This window comes from Nicrophorus vespilloides, unplaced genomic scaffold (assembly GCF_001412225.1).
Source record: "Nicrophorus vespilloides isolate i.1.1-1 unplaced genomic scaffold, Nicve_v1.0, whole genome shotgun sequence".
Lineage (NCBI taxonomy): Eukaryota > Metazoa > Arthropoda > Insecta > Coleoptera > Silphidae > Nicrophorus > Nicrophorus vespilloides.
Window position 1 is genome coordinate 28,579 of NW_017095799.1, and position 14,501 is coordinate 43,079.

General features: G+C 40.0%; 5 protein-coding genes across 6 annotated transcripts; 2 read left to right on the top strand and 3 right to left on the bottom strand.

Annotated features, from left to right (window-relative positions):
• The first annotated feature begins 11 nt into the window (after window positions 1-11).
• LOC108564457 (active regulator of SIRT1-like) lies at window positions 12-1,148 on the top strand. The gene is made up of 4 exons (XM_017923512.1): window positions 12-343; window positions 399-485; window positions 548-708; window positions 774-1,148. Exons 1-4 carry the CDS (start codon window positions 280-282, stop codon window positions 894-896), a joined length of 435 nt encoding a protein of 144 aa, XP_017779001.1. The 5' UTR covers window positions 12-279; the 3' UTR covers window positions 897-1,148.
• An 84-nt stretch (window positions 1,149-1,232) lies between these two features.
• LOC108564497 (protein virilizer) lies at window positions 1,233-7,086 on the bottom strand. Of its 2 annotated transcripts, XM_017923575.1 has the most exons (9): window positions 7,030-7,086; window positions 6,680-6,971; window positions 6,168-6,574; window positions 5,925-6,115; window positions 2,306-5,867; window positions 1,968-2,240; window positions 1,748-1,913; window positions 1,429-1,690; window positions 1,233-1,369 (listed from the first exon to the last, which is right to left on the bottom strand). In XM_017923575.1, the coding sequence occupies exons 1-9, from the start codon at window positions 7,084-7,086 to the stop codon at window positions 1,336-1,338; spliced, it is 5,244 nt and encodes a 1,747-aa protein (XP_017779064.1). In that variant the 3' UTR covers window positions 1,233-1,335. The 2 variants fall into 2 exon arrangements, with proteins under 2 accessions (XP_017779064.1, XP_017779060.1); XM_017923571.1 differs by having other exon boundaries at window positions 1,748-2,240.
• Window positions 7,087-7,480: 394 nt separating this feature from the next.
• Window positions 7,481-8,857, top strand: LOC108564438 (ubiquitin-conjugating enzyme E2 variant 2). The gene is made up of 4 exons (XM_017923486.1): window positions 7,481-7,581; window positions 7,670-7,777; window positions 7,854-8,122; window positions 8,212-8,857. Exons 2-4 carry the CDS (start codon window positions 7,753-7,755, stop codon window positions 8,350-8,352), a joined length of 435 nt encoding a protein of 144 aa, XP_017778975.1. The 5' UTR covers window positions 7,481-7,581; window positions 7,670-7,752; the 3' UTR covers window positions 8,353-8,857.
• A 599-nt stretch (window positions 8,858-9,456) lies between these two features.
• LOC108564515 (probable medium-chain specific acyl-CoA dehydrogenase, mitochondrial) lies at window positions 9,457-12,219 on the bottom strand. Its single transcript, XM_017923584.1, has 7 exons — window positions 12,120-12,219; window positions 11,985-12,054; window positions 10,718-10,986; window positions 10,576-10,656; window positions 10,383-10,513; window positions 10,079-10,328; window positions 9,457-10,019 (listed from the first exon to the last, which is right to left on the bottom strand). Exons 1-7 carry the CDS (start codon window positions 12,135-12,137, stop codon window positions 9,600-9,602), a joined length of 1,239 nt encoding a protein of 412 aa, XP_017779073.1. The 5' UTR covers window positions 12,138-12,219; the 3' UTR covers window positions 9,457-9,599.
• Window positions 12,220-13,020: 801 nt separating this feature from the next.
• LOC108564429 (actin-related protein 2/3 complex subunit 1A) lies at window positions 13,021-14,494 on the bottom strand. Its single transcript, XM_017923480.1, has 2 exons — window positions 14,264-14,494; window positions 13,021-14,198 (listed from the first exon to the last, which is right to left on the bottom strand). The coding sequence occupies exons 1-2, from the start codon at window positions 14,334-14,336 to the stop codon at window positions 13,144-13,146; spliced, it is 1,128 nt and encodes a 375-aa protein (XP_017778969.1). The 5' UTR covers window positions 14,337-14,494; the 3' UTR covers window positions 13,021-13,143.
• Between the last annotated feature and the right edge of the window lie 7 nt (window positions 14,495-14,501).

The window sequence follows — 14,501 nt, forward strand, 5'->3', positions numbered from 1 at the left end:
TACAAATTGCGAACTAAATACCAGGTAATTAAAAAAGGGTTAAATCGTTAAGAAAACCAATTAGATACTATTAGAGCATCGGCATCTAACATTACCTGCACTTAACTGGAACTACCCGCTGCTACCCGCACAGCAATACAGGGTGTTGCAATACAAACAATTTGTTCTTGAGTTGGCAACATCATCTGACATATAAATCAAACATAACCTCAAGGAAACATGAAAACATTCACAACACATTTATTCCCCACAAAGACTTCTTCGAGTATCCTTTAAAATATGTCGGCTGCGATTGTAAGACAAAGCTTGGCGTTAGTCGACGATACATTCAATCAGTTACCAGGTAATTCAGCCCACTAAAGTATATTCCATAAATCATTCAATTTTGTTTATTTTAGGTAAAGTCAAGAAAAACAAAAAGGTGCACGATTTAATGCCGGACAACCAAAAACTCAACAGAAGTATTGTACGCAAAGGAAGGAAAGGTGAGTGCTTCGATTTCGTTTTAATTGTGTTATTTTGCAATTATATTGGTAATCGATTTCAGTTGGGAAAGTGAACTTGCTGCAAACGGAAAAGAAGTTGACTGTGTCGGAGCTGAAGAAAACGTTGAAAACCAAAGAGCAGATCAAGAAAGAGAACTTGGAGAAATTGAGATTGATCAGAGACACTTGCAGGATAGAGTTGGATGAATCGATCACTTCAAAGGTTCGTTTTTTTTAAATTAGTAAACAATATGTGGTGAATTGACGTATCTCTTTCGATTTCGTTAGATATTAGAACGGGCTGTAAGAAAACGACCTCTCAAATCGGAGAGTCGCTCGAAGGAACCGGAAACGACGGCGTTCACCGAAGAGGACTTCAAGAAGTTCGAGGAAGAGTACCACGATGAATGACAAGACTATCGGTGCGATAGGCCTGATCTTTAGTTTCATCCTGATCGGAGCCCTCATGGTGAAACTAATAATCTTACCATTAATACCATGGGATCAACTGTCCGTTTTTATACCAGCCACATACATTCTGTTGACGAGCTGCATTATGGGATGCATATTCGTAACGTCCCTAACCGCTTTTACACTGTACAAAATATGCGCTTATAAAAGGAAGCAAAGATGGAATAAAGTCAAATGAGTTTCAAAACTTAAGCTCGTTTTTTTTTTATTGAAACCAGAATTAAAATCATTTATATTTTTATGTATATATATATATATCTATCAAAAATTGTCTCAACAGTAAAAAAAAAAATTAAGGAAAAATAAAAGAAACAAGCCCTTTAAATAAATCGTATCACAATTCCATTTTCCTACAGGATTGAAAACGTACAAGAACTTACTAATAGGGTACGCGGCCTGGTCCCCACCATGACCTGAGAAAAGAAGAAAGTTAAGTTTGAAATAATATTAACGAGTGGTAGTTGTTATTTACATTTGTCTGTATTGGACTGCTCTGTCTGAAGCTATGAATGATCGACCTCTGGGTCCTCTGGCTACGCGGGAAGTAGCAAGTAGTTCCCTGCTGATTCTGTTGTATCCTGTTGGTCCCGTGGGTTGGGCTCCGCAAGTCTCCAAGGCAACGAAATCATCCACGTGCAGGGAAGGTGGGCGTGACGTGTTCGGTGGACGCGATCGGAACAGATCGGATCTCACCTGAATAGTACGCGCGAAACCACGCCCCCTAACAGGAGTCACTACAAACGAACGAAGTTAAAACTATCGTTAAATATTCGATTTGAATATTGACTCACCGAAAGGCCTTTTCATTTTGTCCTTCTGCGTGTTAATTCGCTTTTCTTTTTCGACTTGCTCGATGCTTTCCGATGGACAGACGCGACACAATTTCTCTACCTGTTTAATGAGATTGACTTCGGAAGCCAGATCCTGCCTGCACACGTCTGCCAAATCACAGGTCACCTGAAATTCATCGGGCAATGTAGGATCCGCAGTCGTCCACCAGATCAAACGTACGTTATCCGGTTCGCAAGCGTCCTGCGGCAGCTGATCGTCGACACCGAGCGGTGTCAACCAATAGGATGCCGTAAGACGATCGTCCAACGAATCGCGTGTAGAGAAAATAGGACGTCCAGCGAATTGAGCCAATAGCGGCTCAGGAGAAGGTAATACCTGTTCCACGTAAGTAATCTCTTTTACCTCAGAATCACCCTTGACGCGCAGATAAGTTAGCATCAATTCGATAGATTCTAATAGGCCCTCGAACGTAGAATCTTCCTGCACTTCAACCTAAACAACAACAACATCCATTGTTACAATCAATTGATATTATCATAGTAGCGAGCAATACATACTTTTAATTTCTCCTCCAATTTAATTAGCGGATGATTTTCGGTATTATCCTCCCAGCCAACCAGCGCCTGAATGTCCTGGATATCCATTTTCATTGTCCTGGGTTGCACTACCATTCCTTCTTCTACCAATTCGGGTTCAGAACAAACACGCAGAAACTCTACCAGAGTGTTCAGCGTTGACAGACATTCCCCATTGTCTTTGGAGAAATTTTGTTCGAGCTTTTGCAAAACATTGCGGAAGATGTTCGGACGCTTCAGAAGAACTTCCCGCAAGTGATAAAAACCGTAATCGTGTTCAGTTAACAGTAGCAACGTCCTCACAACCGGTAAATACGTTATAAATAAATTCTCTCCACTGATATGTTCCAACATGGTGTTGAGAAACACCAAGACGTGATCTTTCACTGGCAGTGCATTGGCTAAGTAAATATCCGACGTGGAGTTCTGGTACAGAGTGATTTCAGTATCGCAGAAGCTCTGCAATATGCTCAAGATGCACTCCTGAGTCTGAACGTGCGAATTAACATTACTCGTACTCCGGAGAATCTGTGCGAACGCCAGTATAATTGCTGGATATTTTTCATCGCCCTTTCCGCCGCTCGAATTCGCGAGCAGATGAAGGAAAGTGCATTTCAACGAACCGTGGGTCACTAAGCAGGCTAAAAAGTTCATTAGCCTAGCTATGTATCCGTTACATACCAACTTCTTTGTATCATCGTTCAACACTATAGCTCCGTGCACATTGTCTAAAATTCCTCTGGCTATCATGAGCGCTGAATTTGCGGCCAGATCCGATATTTGCGCACAGATTTTCCTCAGGAGATTCAGCAAAGGTTGATACGTCGTGGTGCACAGTTTAGCAATCATATCTTGAATACTGGACGAATGTGAATGTAGATGTGCAGACCAGAGCTTCCTCAGATTAACGGCCCAGGAAATTTCCTCTGCACTCAATTCCTCGCTCGTCTGCACTGGCAGTGGTAGAGGCAACATTTCGGAGAAAACGGATAAACCTGCTATAAATGCATACGGTGCAGACATAGTAAATTTAATCACTTCGCCGCACATGAGAGTCCACAGCGTCTTATTCAACGAATCCTTTTCGTGAATTTCTTCGGACACCGGCTGAGTATACACTAATAAAGTATCCACTATTTCTTGGCACAGTTTCCGAGATTTATGAAATCCGAGCGCCGTCACCGGGAAGCTCTGACACAAATTGTACGTTTGCAACAGTATCTGAATGGCCGTAAGGTCTTTGAAATGCGTATTCCTACACTGAATCACGTATGTGAGCATCTGCTTCAGCAGCTTGATACACGGCTCTATGATGTTTATGATCAAAATACCTTGGCTAGAAACGAACGTGGAATTATGCAAGCTGGGCTGTTCATAGAAATCGCACAGCTCACCGAGAATCCTCAGAAGTAAACCTACACCATCCAAAGGATATAATTGCAGGATGACGTGTTTGTATTTCAGCTCGCTGAAGTTGCTCAAAGGGTTCTCCAGTGGAGTTTTGTTATCATGTTTCGATATACCGATGTGCTCGAGAATTCTTAAACAAGTAATCAAAATTCCTGAGAAATTAGTTACCTGCTGCTTGCAAATGCAATCGACCAATTCAGCAACGTCGTACGACCCTTTGAAGTTCTCGTAGGGTCGCAAATAATTGGTCATATCCCCTAGCTTTTCAAATATTTCACTGGCCGCTGAAATATCTAACAATTTCTTTCGATACTTTTCTAACAAAGGAATATCCCCAAAACAAACGATAACCAGATTCAACAAGTCAATGATGTATGCGACGGCTGGCGACTTCCTCATTTTCGCCTCCGATTTCAAATCGATAAATTGCAGTAAATTAGACAGGTTGTCGCCGTAGCTCAACACTTTACCGACAGCTAACTTTCCAACGTTGTTGAAACTCAGGCAAAACAAACCGTGCAACTGATCTACGACTTCGTTGCACTCGCAGTCTTTAAATTGTTTTAAATTATCAACGTGACACAGAGCTTGCAATTCGTAGGCCAATTTCAATCCCAAATTGTGCGATCTGAGATCCGATTCTAGCGGAAATTCTTCATCGCCAACGAGTAATACTTTTACCAATGCATTGATCACTTCGTCGTTTTCGCTCATGTACTTCAAACCATCTAAACTTTGGCTCAGTTCTGCCAGAATCTCGTAGACAACAGTTTTTATATTGCTGGAAATCATTGTCGAGCAATGCGTCAGTAGAAGTAGAAGCATTTCCAGCAAATGTTGACGTCTGAATAACTCTACTAAATTAGCGTCGTTTTCGTTGCGATTAATCTCGAATTGGGTGACTACAGGCAAAAACCGTTTGGGCTGTGACACTGAAAAGGAACCCGCCTGTATAAGGTTCAATACGTACGATAAGCTGTCCTGCAAGAAAACCGAATCCTCTTTCGTCAACGTTTCCTGTTCGCAAATATTCTTGAGGACTTCTTTCGTCCTCTCCAGCACTTCAAAGCAATTCATTTTTTTCAGAATTGAATTGAGCGCAAATTTCAACCGCACGGATGGGTTCTTCTCCAGCATGCTTATTAGTACCTTGTATCCAACGGAATTTTCAAATGAGTATTCAGAGTTTTCGCTGAATCTTCCGCACAGGAAGACTTCTACCGATTCCTTCTTCAATAAATAAGTGTCTAGAGCTTTCAAGATCATCAGTTTGATGGATAACGCCATGAATTCGCTTTCGTACAAGTTGATCAAGCTCTGATGGATGTAGACGTTGTTGCGCCAGAGGACCTTCAGGAAATCTGCGCTGCTCGATACCCACTCGGCCAATTTAACACCGCACTTGATGTGCCTAATTTTGTATCCAGGTTGTTCTTGCTCATTGGCCATGTCGAAATCCAACGCCACTTTTAACCAATTCACCAATGTATCGATGATGAACTCCACTTGCGTCGATATCTCATCACGAGCACCTGCACAGACCGAGTACATTTGCGCGATTACACAAAAATTCCCTTCAAACATTTGCATCACTTTTTCGCACAGATGCACAAATTCTTCCTTGATCTGCCCATTCATCCTCTGGAAATCCTTGGTGGTGTATTTCGTAATGCTCGATTTAAAGAAATCGTCCACTATACCAATTATCGTCTTCAGATGCTCGTCCACAACCAGGTTGCCATTATCCAATTCGAAACTGGTCTTCCTCTTGTAGTGTTGAAGCGGAGTTTGTCCAGGTATAAACAGTTTAATTATATCGTCGTTGTTGGTATATCCGTTGTAATCGTACTCGTCCTGGAAATTCTCCGCATCGTCCAAAATATCTTCATCACTAAGGATCGGCTCGAACTCCTCGACGTCCATCGTGTTGCTGCTTTCCTCAACCACGGACATCTTCTCCACTTCTTTCTTCGATGTTTCCATCTTTTGCCGTTCCACTTCCTCCTCGCTCAAGATGTCCATTTCTTTAGGGGAAGCTTTGGCGTTGTCACTTTGCGGAGTATGAGGTCGCTTCGGAGAGTGAACTGGAGGCGGTGTTCTAGGTCTCTTCCGTTCCTCTCTATCGTTATATCTCCTGCAAACAAAATACCAATCTAGTTGAATTTTTAAAGTTTACTAATTTATAAACTACCTGTAGTTATCCGAATGTTTGTATCTGTCTCGGTCTCGTCCATCCCAATCTTTGTCATGTTCGCGATATCCATGATCCCAATCACGATCCTGTTCCTTATCCCTGCTAGTCTCCCTATAATTTCTGTCCTTGCTGTGCGACCGCGAATATCTCCTCTCCCTCCTTTCGCTTTGCTCAACCTCAGGCTTTTGCTAAAACATTACTTATTAACGATCTTCCAATTACGTAAAGTAGAAAACATACTGGATAACTTGGGGCATCTCGTGTACGTTGTTCCCTAGTGTTTTCCGTTTCACTAGGTCGACTCCTACCCTTATTGTCCCAATCCGTTTCTGGTGTATGATGATAACTTCTAGGATCTTTAGGAGCCTCACCATAATATTCACCATAGTTTTCTTGCTGGTAGTTCTCTTGTGAGACATAAGGCTGCGGGTACTGTGTGGCTGTTTGTTGGTTATATTCCATAGGCACTTGCTGTATAGGTTCTTGCCAATCATTTTCAATTGGATTCTGTGAGATAATCTGCTGAACATCAGAAATTGTGTTTGGCTGAGCTGGCAATGAAGGTGTTACCACTGGAGGGATGATCTGCTCTGTGATATTTGCAGTCAATGTTCCATAGACTGCTAATGTTATAGTTGTATACCATCCTAGAAATAATATTATTCAGATGAATCTTATAAGAAATTCATCGAAAATGAACGACAATAATAATAATAGCAATGCCATTAACATTGCAGTAGATTATTGCATACCTCTTAGGACCAAACCGTCAGTAGGTATCTTCCGAACTGTATCATTTGGTAGACAGTTAAGGTTGATGCACCCATTCTGATTGTACTCGAATCCACCAAGTGTTTCGAACGTGCTGGCGCCTGGCTTGCCAAGATCGTTGACGAAGAACTCTATCTGAAATTGGCTGGGGTTTGTGGCGCCCAGACGTACACCACCGGGAAAGTCGGCTTGCACTCGCGCCCCCAGGGGTATTATCCTCACCTCCGTGACATAAACCGGTTTCGGAAACTGCACTAAATCCAAATTCAGTTCCTAAACCGCAACAGATATTAACACCGGAACAAATAAAACACTCGGGAAGTATACTTACTTCGGTATTTTCATGAGCGAACGTATCGAAAAATAATAACTCCACCAGGTCCGCCATTATTGTAAACTAAACTGAAGTTAGCTCCAAGGCACATTTAAATTAATTATAGCAATTAGGAACACATTAGAATTTGTGATCAATTTATATAGTTTTTTATTTATAAGCTAACTTTTGTTCTTTAGTTGTTGTGTTTATGTAGATTGAATCAAAAAGTTATTTTTAATGAATGAAATAAATTTAATTGATTCACACCAGACTTTCCATACCTGTAGTGTTTTAAACATTCAAAATTGAATATGTAGTCAATTTGCTAGGAACATGTTTCTTAAAATGTTTATTCATTAAGAATTAAAGAATTGAAATAGGTTTTTTAAGAGTATAGGAATGTGGAGAAAATGAAGACTGGGTGATATATAAAGGTTGGTAAACACTGCTTTGATGATGATCATTGGTTACTGCATTGCAGCCAACTGTATCAACGTAAAAGTTTAGCTCGGAAGTGACAGGAGCAGAAAATCACATAAAATATAGGCTTCAATTTGGAGCATCAAGGTAAAGTGAGAGTTCGTTATTCCTTTTCTCAGAATAATGGTCTGATCGTCGAAGATAGAACCAAGGTAATCAGTATTAATCTGTGCAGGTGCAATTAGGCCGGAAGTCGTTGGGCGTTTACTCTGTGGTCTTGTCGGATTGTGTTATTTTTTCTGACACTTGCATAAAATAATGGCGGCTCCATCAACCGGTGTGGGTAGGTCGCATCAGCAAATCAATTGTCCCCCTCACACACACAAATAATAATAATCGCACGTTCGTTCGTTTTGCAGTGGTACCGAGGAATTTCCGACTTCTCGAAGAGTTGGAAGCAGGACAGAAAGGCGTCGGTGATGGCACCATCAGCTGGGGTCTGGAGAACGACGACGACATGACCCTAACCCATTGGAACGGTATGATCATTGGGCCACCGCGCACCCCCTACGAGAACCGCATGTACTCGGTGAAGATTGAGTGCGGCCAGAGGTACCCGGACGATGCCCCAGTCGCGAAATTCATCTCTAGAATTAATATCAATTGTATAAACACATCGACTGGAGTGGTGAGTTCTATCTACAACAACAAGAAGAAGACGAAAGAAAAGAGATAACCCTTACATTTGTTTACAAATTTCATTGTCGTGTTTCTTAGGTTGACAACAGGAGTGTCCCAGTACTGGCTAGGTGGCAACGAGATTACACTATTAAGACTGTGCTGCAGGAGTTGAGGAGATTAATGACGTTGAAGGAGAACATGAAGCTGACACAGCCTCCAGAGGGCAGCTGTTTTTAGCAACTCTTATGAAAGTGTGCAGCTTCAATTTGCTACTTTCAACCTAGACAGTAGTTGAAAACACAAAATCAGGCGGCATTCTTATATCTCTTGTTGTTTTTTTTTTTTTAATTTGAATCAATTTGCCTGTATTATTTTAAGCCAAACTAAGCTTTTATATATATGTTACAATAATAATAATCCCCCACCCATACAAGGTAAGGTAAATTATGTTAAAAATATATGATACACACTCGATATAATTTTACTTAATGCACCCAAGTTACCCCCCAATACAAGCCCTTGCATAATATCTTTTGTTCGAGAGGGTCGCAAACCCTCCAAAATTAGGTTTACACAATATGTAATTTAGTTTGTTATAATACTTGTTCGATTGCCGCCTCAAAGCCATACACACTTTCAGGCAGTACAGCTACTAATGTATAATTTACTTTATTTTTTTAATCCTTCCTCCTATACCTTTCGCAACACCCCCGAGAATTAAATAAATAATTTTTAAATCTAGGATGCGTTGCCTGTTATTCACGACAAACTCGATTGATAAACAATTAAAATTGATGTTAGTAAAATACAATAAGAGTGTTTTCAACTTCTCTTCTACTAAAACTTAATTGGTTTTATAACTGATACATCATAAAATCCTTAATTATTCTACAATGAAAGTAACATTTTTTGAAAGTCCAATATAAACCTTGAGTATAGGAAACAAATGTATTTAAATTGTTCGAATATCAATTTTTTTGTTCGCAGTGCCTTCTTACATTGTCTTCATTCAAATGATAAATACAATGCATACTTTTGCACGCGAACCGATGCAACGATCACGGACAAACAAACAGTATTCAAGTTTTTATTTGCAGCTAGACAATTTTTTTGAACTTGATTACGTTCTCTCTGCAATGACGCACGCCCGCTTTGACCTTTCCAAATCTAAATAATAACAAAGTTGGCTTACTAAACTTTGGATTTTGGATGTTCATTGTTTATCTTTCCGATTATTCATAAACAAAACAATAATATGTTTATACTTTTTCAATTTTAATATTTTAAACTTAAAGTATGTCATGAAATAAAGCTAAATAGTTATTAGGATAAATAGAAAGATTTGTTTTAACGAGTAAAATCTTTATTCAGTGGATAAACACTAATTTATAAAAATGGATAAATTAATTAAAAAAAAAAAAACATAGAGTGGGTAGAAAACAACGAATACTTGAAACAATTAGCATTTGATGATAATACTTGATTTACTTGCTCTTGAAGGCATCGATGATGTGCCTGGAGATGATGATGCGTTGGATCTGGGAGGTGCCCTCGTAGATTTGGAAGATCTTGGCGTCGCGCATCAGCTTCTCCACCGGGTATTCGCTGTTGAAGCCGTTTCCGCCGAAGATCTGGACGGCGTCGGAGGCGCACTTGTTGGCGATGTCAGCGGCATGGCATTTGGCGATGGCGGCGGCGTAGCTGTTGCGCATACCGTTGTCCACCTCCCAGGCGGATTTCATCCAAGCTAAACGTGCGGTTTCCACGTTGATGGCCATATCGGCGAGCATGAAAGCGACTGCTTGATGATTGATGATCGCCGTGCCGAAGGTCTTTCTCTCTGTGGCGTACTTTGAGGCTTCGTCCAAGCAGCGTTGAGCCAAACCGGTGGCGCTTGAAGCTACCTACAATTGGAAGAAAACACGCAAAGTTTAAAATGTTTGTTTTCAGTTTGATCACGTACTGGTGGCCTGGTCTTGTCGAAGGTGCCCATGGCGATCTTGAATCCTGCACCCTCTCCGATGAGCACGTTTTCCTTCGGGATTCTGACGTCCTCGAAAGTGATTCCACGGGTGTCGGAACACCTCTGTCCCATGTTCAGTTCCTTCCTTCCTGGAGTGACTCCAGCCCAATCCCTTTCGACGATGAAACCGGTGAAGGCTTTGCTGGCCGGAGCCTTCGGATCCGGATTCGTTCTCGCCAACACGAAGTACCTAATAATCATACACTTGAAATATCCAAAATTCAATTGGTAATATAAAATTTACCAGTTAGCAACGCCGCCTCCGGTGATCCACATTTTTTGTCCGTTCAAGATCCACTCGTCTCCTTTCTTCTCAGCCTTGGTTTTGATTCCGTTAACATCGGATCCGGCAACAGGTTCAGTCACGCAGTACGCCTGAAAAGGATCATCATTAATTCCATTAAAAATCTTCAACATTCAACAATGATTGCACTTACAGCGACAAGTGGTTCTTCGACGAGACGTCCCAGGTACTTTTTCTTTTGCTCAGTGTTACCAGCCAGGATGATCGGGGCTTGCTGCAATCATCGTATTAATCAATTCATCCTTCTTATGCATAAAAGTACACGTTGCACTCACCCCAAGACCGGTGGCTTCGATGGCCGTGGATATACCGGAACATCCGTAAGCCAATTCTTCGCCGATCATGCAACCGTCGAAGACGCTCTGATCCATACCACCGAATTCCTCCGGGATGTGACCGTTCGTCAGACCCAACTCCCAGGCTTTTTTGATCAAGGGCCACGGGTACTCTCCGGTCTTGTCGTATTCTCCAGCGACGGGGATGATTTCTTCGCGGGCGAATTTACGCGCAACATCCTGGATTTCCTTCTGCGTATCGTTCAGAGCTAAAAACGATAATTACATTAATATTATCACGAATCTTATCGTTGTTTATAACAAGATAACATTAATTGATTTATTTATTCAATTATTAGAAACGCGTAAATGTATTTATATAAAATAAATAGTTCAATTAAAAAAGAATAGTTATAGAAAATAACAACACAATTCAAGTACGTTATCTAACATCGAGATATGATTAAAATTCCAAGCTTGATTCTATTAATCATTGCATGAAATACCTTACTTTCTTTACAAATATTATAATAAAATAGGAATCATTAACTGTTTTATTGATTTGATTCTACTTTCTAAACATATATGCATATTAATTCGAGAGAGAAGTATCAACGCTTGCTTTCGAACGAATCGTTTAAATATTAAACGGTTTACATTATGCATTGAAACAATTTGCAATTTAAATATTTCCAATTGGAACATGCATATGCATCTATTTATATTGTTTTTGGTTTCAATGAAGTTCTTTTATTAATGCAAACAAGTTTTAGAATTTGCGCACAAATTAATCAATCATCATTTGAGAAATGTAAACAATATTTGCATTTATTACAAATATTTGGTCAGGTCGTTGAAAAATTAACATAAAATGAACATTATTTATTTGTATCTGTAGTCATGTACTTTATATCATAATTGTGATGGAGATTATTAATAAATAATCAAAGTACATGTTAAGCTTTTATAAATGAATGATTAAAATATGCTCTTCTACTTTCGAAATTGACCAAGTTGGAGCATTATATTGTATTTTTAGATGCACGCGTTGTCCAACTTGGGCTGTAAGTGGGCGAGAGGGCCAAAAATTGTGACGAAAATGACCTAATTATTAGATTAATCGTATCAACGTACAACAGCCCAAATAAATACGAAAAGTTTATGTCTGGGCGATAAGTTACAATTGAACGAGTCGTGACCTTTGATCGAGTAAACAAAACGCGTCAGGATGAAAATAAAAACTATTTCGTTGCAGACGAATTCTCACCGAAATTGTAACCTCCCGTGTACTTTGTGGAGTATGCTCTGGCCGCTGGTCGAAGGGTTGACCTTAAAATCTGAGGTGAGAAACCTTTGGGATTAGTGCTTCGGCTTTACGGATGATACGAAGTAATCTACGAACCTGTTGAATGTTAGCCATTTTGAAGCGTACTTAAGTCTCGATAACTACACTTTCTCGCTGTAATACTGAACTGAGCAATGCGGTCGACGCCTGCCCCGCTTTTATATATTCACGATAGGAACCATAGACCGTGAGGACAAAGTGCATTGTAATACCATTTCGTTATTATCATTATTTATTTACATTTTCAACTTATCGGATCTGTAAAACAAGGATTTGATACATGAAAAACATTAAGAATAAATAAAGACGATAAGCATATAATGTTAATTATTCCACTAGGACCAATTAGATGAGTTTTTTTTTTAAATGTACTAATTGCACCAATTTACAAAATCCATATCAAACGTGAAAACAACATAATTGCATAAATATTTAAATTCAATTTGCTGCAATTACGTTATTTTTATATAATAATTGCTTATTAAATGTATTTATTATTTTATTTGTAATACATAATTAGAAACTTTTTATAGAAATATTTTTTTTTATATATTTCAAGGATATTTATTAAATTTCAATCAGAAATGTTGTTTGAAAATATACAATAAAATGATGATGAATTTAAGATCAAAGCATTCTTAAATATTTTGTAACATAAACAAATAAATTATCTTCGTTTATTCAGAGTCAAAGAGTCAATATTATTGATAATTGTATGGCTATTGATAATTAATTGGATTTTCAATATGTATGCTATAATATTACACACATGTAAATATGCTTGCCTATACTTATTTGTTCTTAAATTGCTTATTGTTATTGATGGATGTTAACTTTTAATATAAAGATAAGATTAAGTTCATTAACAATGAGATGCAACAGTTTGAAAGTATTCATAACTTAATTATGTTGATTCAAAGAATCAGAATGTTTTTAAATTGGAATAAGTACATTGGTGAAGACTTGAAATTGACTTTATTTAAGAATTAAAATGGTTAAATCATATTTATAAAATGAACGCGCAGAATTGGAACACACTTTGCGAATATAAAAATAGAAAGAAAGAAAAAAAAAACAACTTTTAAGCAATTTTGAGTCCTTGCATGGACTTCTCGAGAGAGACCAAGTCCCAAATGACCATTTGTCCGTCCAATCCGGAGGTGCTGAACTTGGTGGTGTTCTCCTTCGTGCCGGAGTAGAGAACAACAGACGTGATGGCGTTCTGATGGATGGAGTCCAAGTTGGTATCGTTCGACTCTGTGCGAGCCTGCTTATCCAAGCTCTGGAACTTCCTCATAGCGGAGATGCCACCAATTTCCTTCTTCAGAGAAGTATCCAACTTTGCGTTAAACACCAGCTGTCCGTTGCTGCTCAGGGTGTATAAAATTGGAATGCAGCTGTGACCAGCAGCGATGATGGAGTTGCCGGTGATCCAAGTGCAGCTGAGGAACGGAAGAAACTCGGTGCGAAGTTTGTACGTGACGTTGCCGTTCGTGGCATCGGCGATGTTGATGGTGGAATCATGAGCGACCCAGCAAACTTTGTTACCGTCCGGTGAGAAACTCACGCTGTGCACCCATCCACCGCCGCAGGGCGAGTTCGGGAATTCCGCCATCAGATTACCCAAACTCATCTTGGAGCCCCAAGCGGTCGCATCGGGCGTCTTCTCGATGTCTTTGATGTAAGCTGAGAAGACACGAACTTTGAAATCGGCGGATCCGGCAACCAGAAGTATGTTGTTCGGGTGCCAATCGATCGCAGTGATCGTCGATCTGATTGGTTTCTTGATGTGCTTGGAGACCCACCAATCATTCTCAGATTCAAAGTAACAGACAGATATCAGTCTAGCTCCGGAACCCACAGCAAACTTATTCTCGTTTGGGGACCATTTCACGCAAGTTGCTGCTCTGTTGATACGCAACAGAACCAAAGTCGGTTTCCACTTCATGTCTTCCCCCTGAGTCCAAACGTAGGCGTTTCTGTCCACAGCACATGTAACAATCCTGTTGGTGTTGGGAGCCCAATCGATACCCATGACTCGCAAGTCATGCTGGTTCAAGACATCCAGCAGCTTCCAGTCCAGGCCAGTCCTCTTGTAAATATGGACCTCATTGTTGTTCGGGGACATAGCAATCTCTGCAAGCGCATTTAGAGGGTGTTTTTTTTTGTATGCTTAATACTGTTTCGTATGATTAACTTACGAGTTCGGTCCTTGTTCCATGCATGGCAAGTGATCGGTGTGACGATATTACCGAAACGGTGTTGTTCTGCCATCGTTTGCTCTTTTCCAATTGGAGATGAAATTTTTAAATTCGCGGACTCTGGTCAGTCGACACGAACGAGGATGAAGAAATACTTGCACTCACAGCTTGATCCAGTCGGCTATGTTTGACTCACGCAGAGCACACGCCCAGGCTACGATAAAATGCAAATTTTAAC

Coding starts and splice junctions, on each gene's coding strand:
- LOC108564515 (XM_017923584.1), bottom strand. Junction 10,987..11,984: donor CACGGGAGGTTACAATTTCG/GTGAGAATTCGT, acceptor TATCGTTTTTAG/CTCTGAACGATACGCAGAAG. Junction 10,329..10,382: donor GGAGGCGGCGTTGCTAACTG/GTAAATTTTATA, acceptor TATGATTATTAG/GTACTTCGTGTTGGCGAGAA.
- LOC108564497 (XM_017923571.1), bottom strand. CDS start 7,086: ATGGCGGACCTGGTGGAGTTATTATTTTTCGATACGTTCGCTCATGAA. Junction 6,575..6,679: donor TGACGGTTTGGTCCTAAGAG/GTATGCAATAAT, acceptor TATTATTTCTAG/GATGGTATACAACTATAACA. Junction 6,116..6,167: donor GAGATGCCCCAAGTTATCCA/GTATGTTTTCTA, acceptor GTAATGTTTTAG/CAAAAGCCTGAGGTTGAGCA.
- LOC108564429 (XM_017923480.1), bottom strand. CDS start 14,336: ATGGCAGAACAACACCGTTTCGGTAATATCGTCACACCGATCACTTGC. Junction 14,199..14,263: donor ATGGAACAAGGACCGAACTC/GTAAGTTAATCA, acceptor ATGCGCTTGCAG/AGATTGCTATGTCCCCGAAC.
- LOC108564457 (XM_017923512.1), top strand. CDS start 280: ATGTCGGCTGCGATTGTAAGACAAAGCTTGGCGTTAGTCGACGATACA. Junction 486..547: donor TGTACGCAAAGGAAGGAAAG/GTGAGTGCTTCG, acceptor AATCGATTTCAG/TTGGGAAAGTGAACTTGCTG. Junction 709..773: donor ATGAATCGATCACTTCAAAG/GTTCGTTTTTTT, acceptor CGATTTCGTTAG/ATATTAGAACGGGCTGTAAG.
- LOC108564438 (XM_017923486.1), top strand. CDS start 7,753: ATGGCGGCTCCATCAACCGGTGTGG. Junction 7,778..7,853: donor GGCTCCATCAACCGGTGTGG/GTAGGTCGCATC, acceptor TTCGTTTTGCAG/TGGTACCGAGGAATTTCCGA. Junction 8,123..8,211: donor TAAACACATCGACTGGAGTG/GTGAGTTCTATC, acceptor CGTGTTTCTTAG/GTTGACAACAGGAGTGTCCC.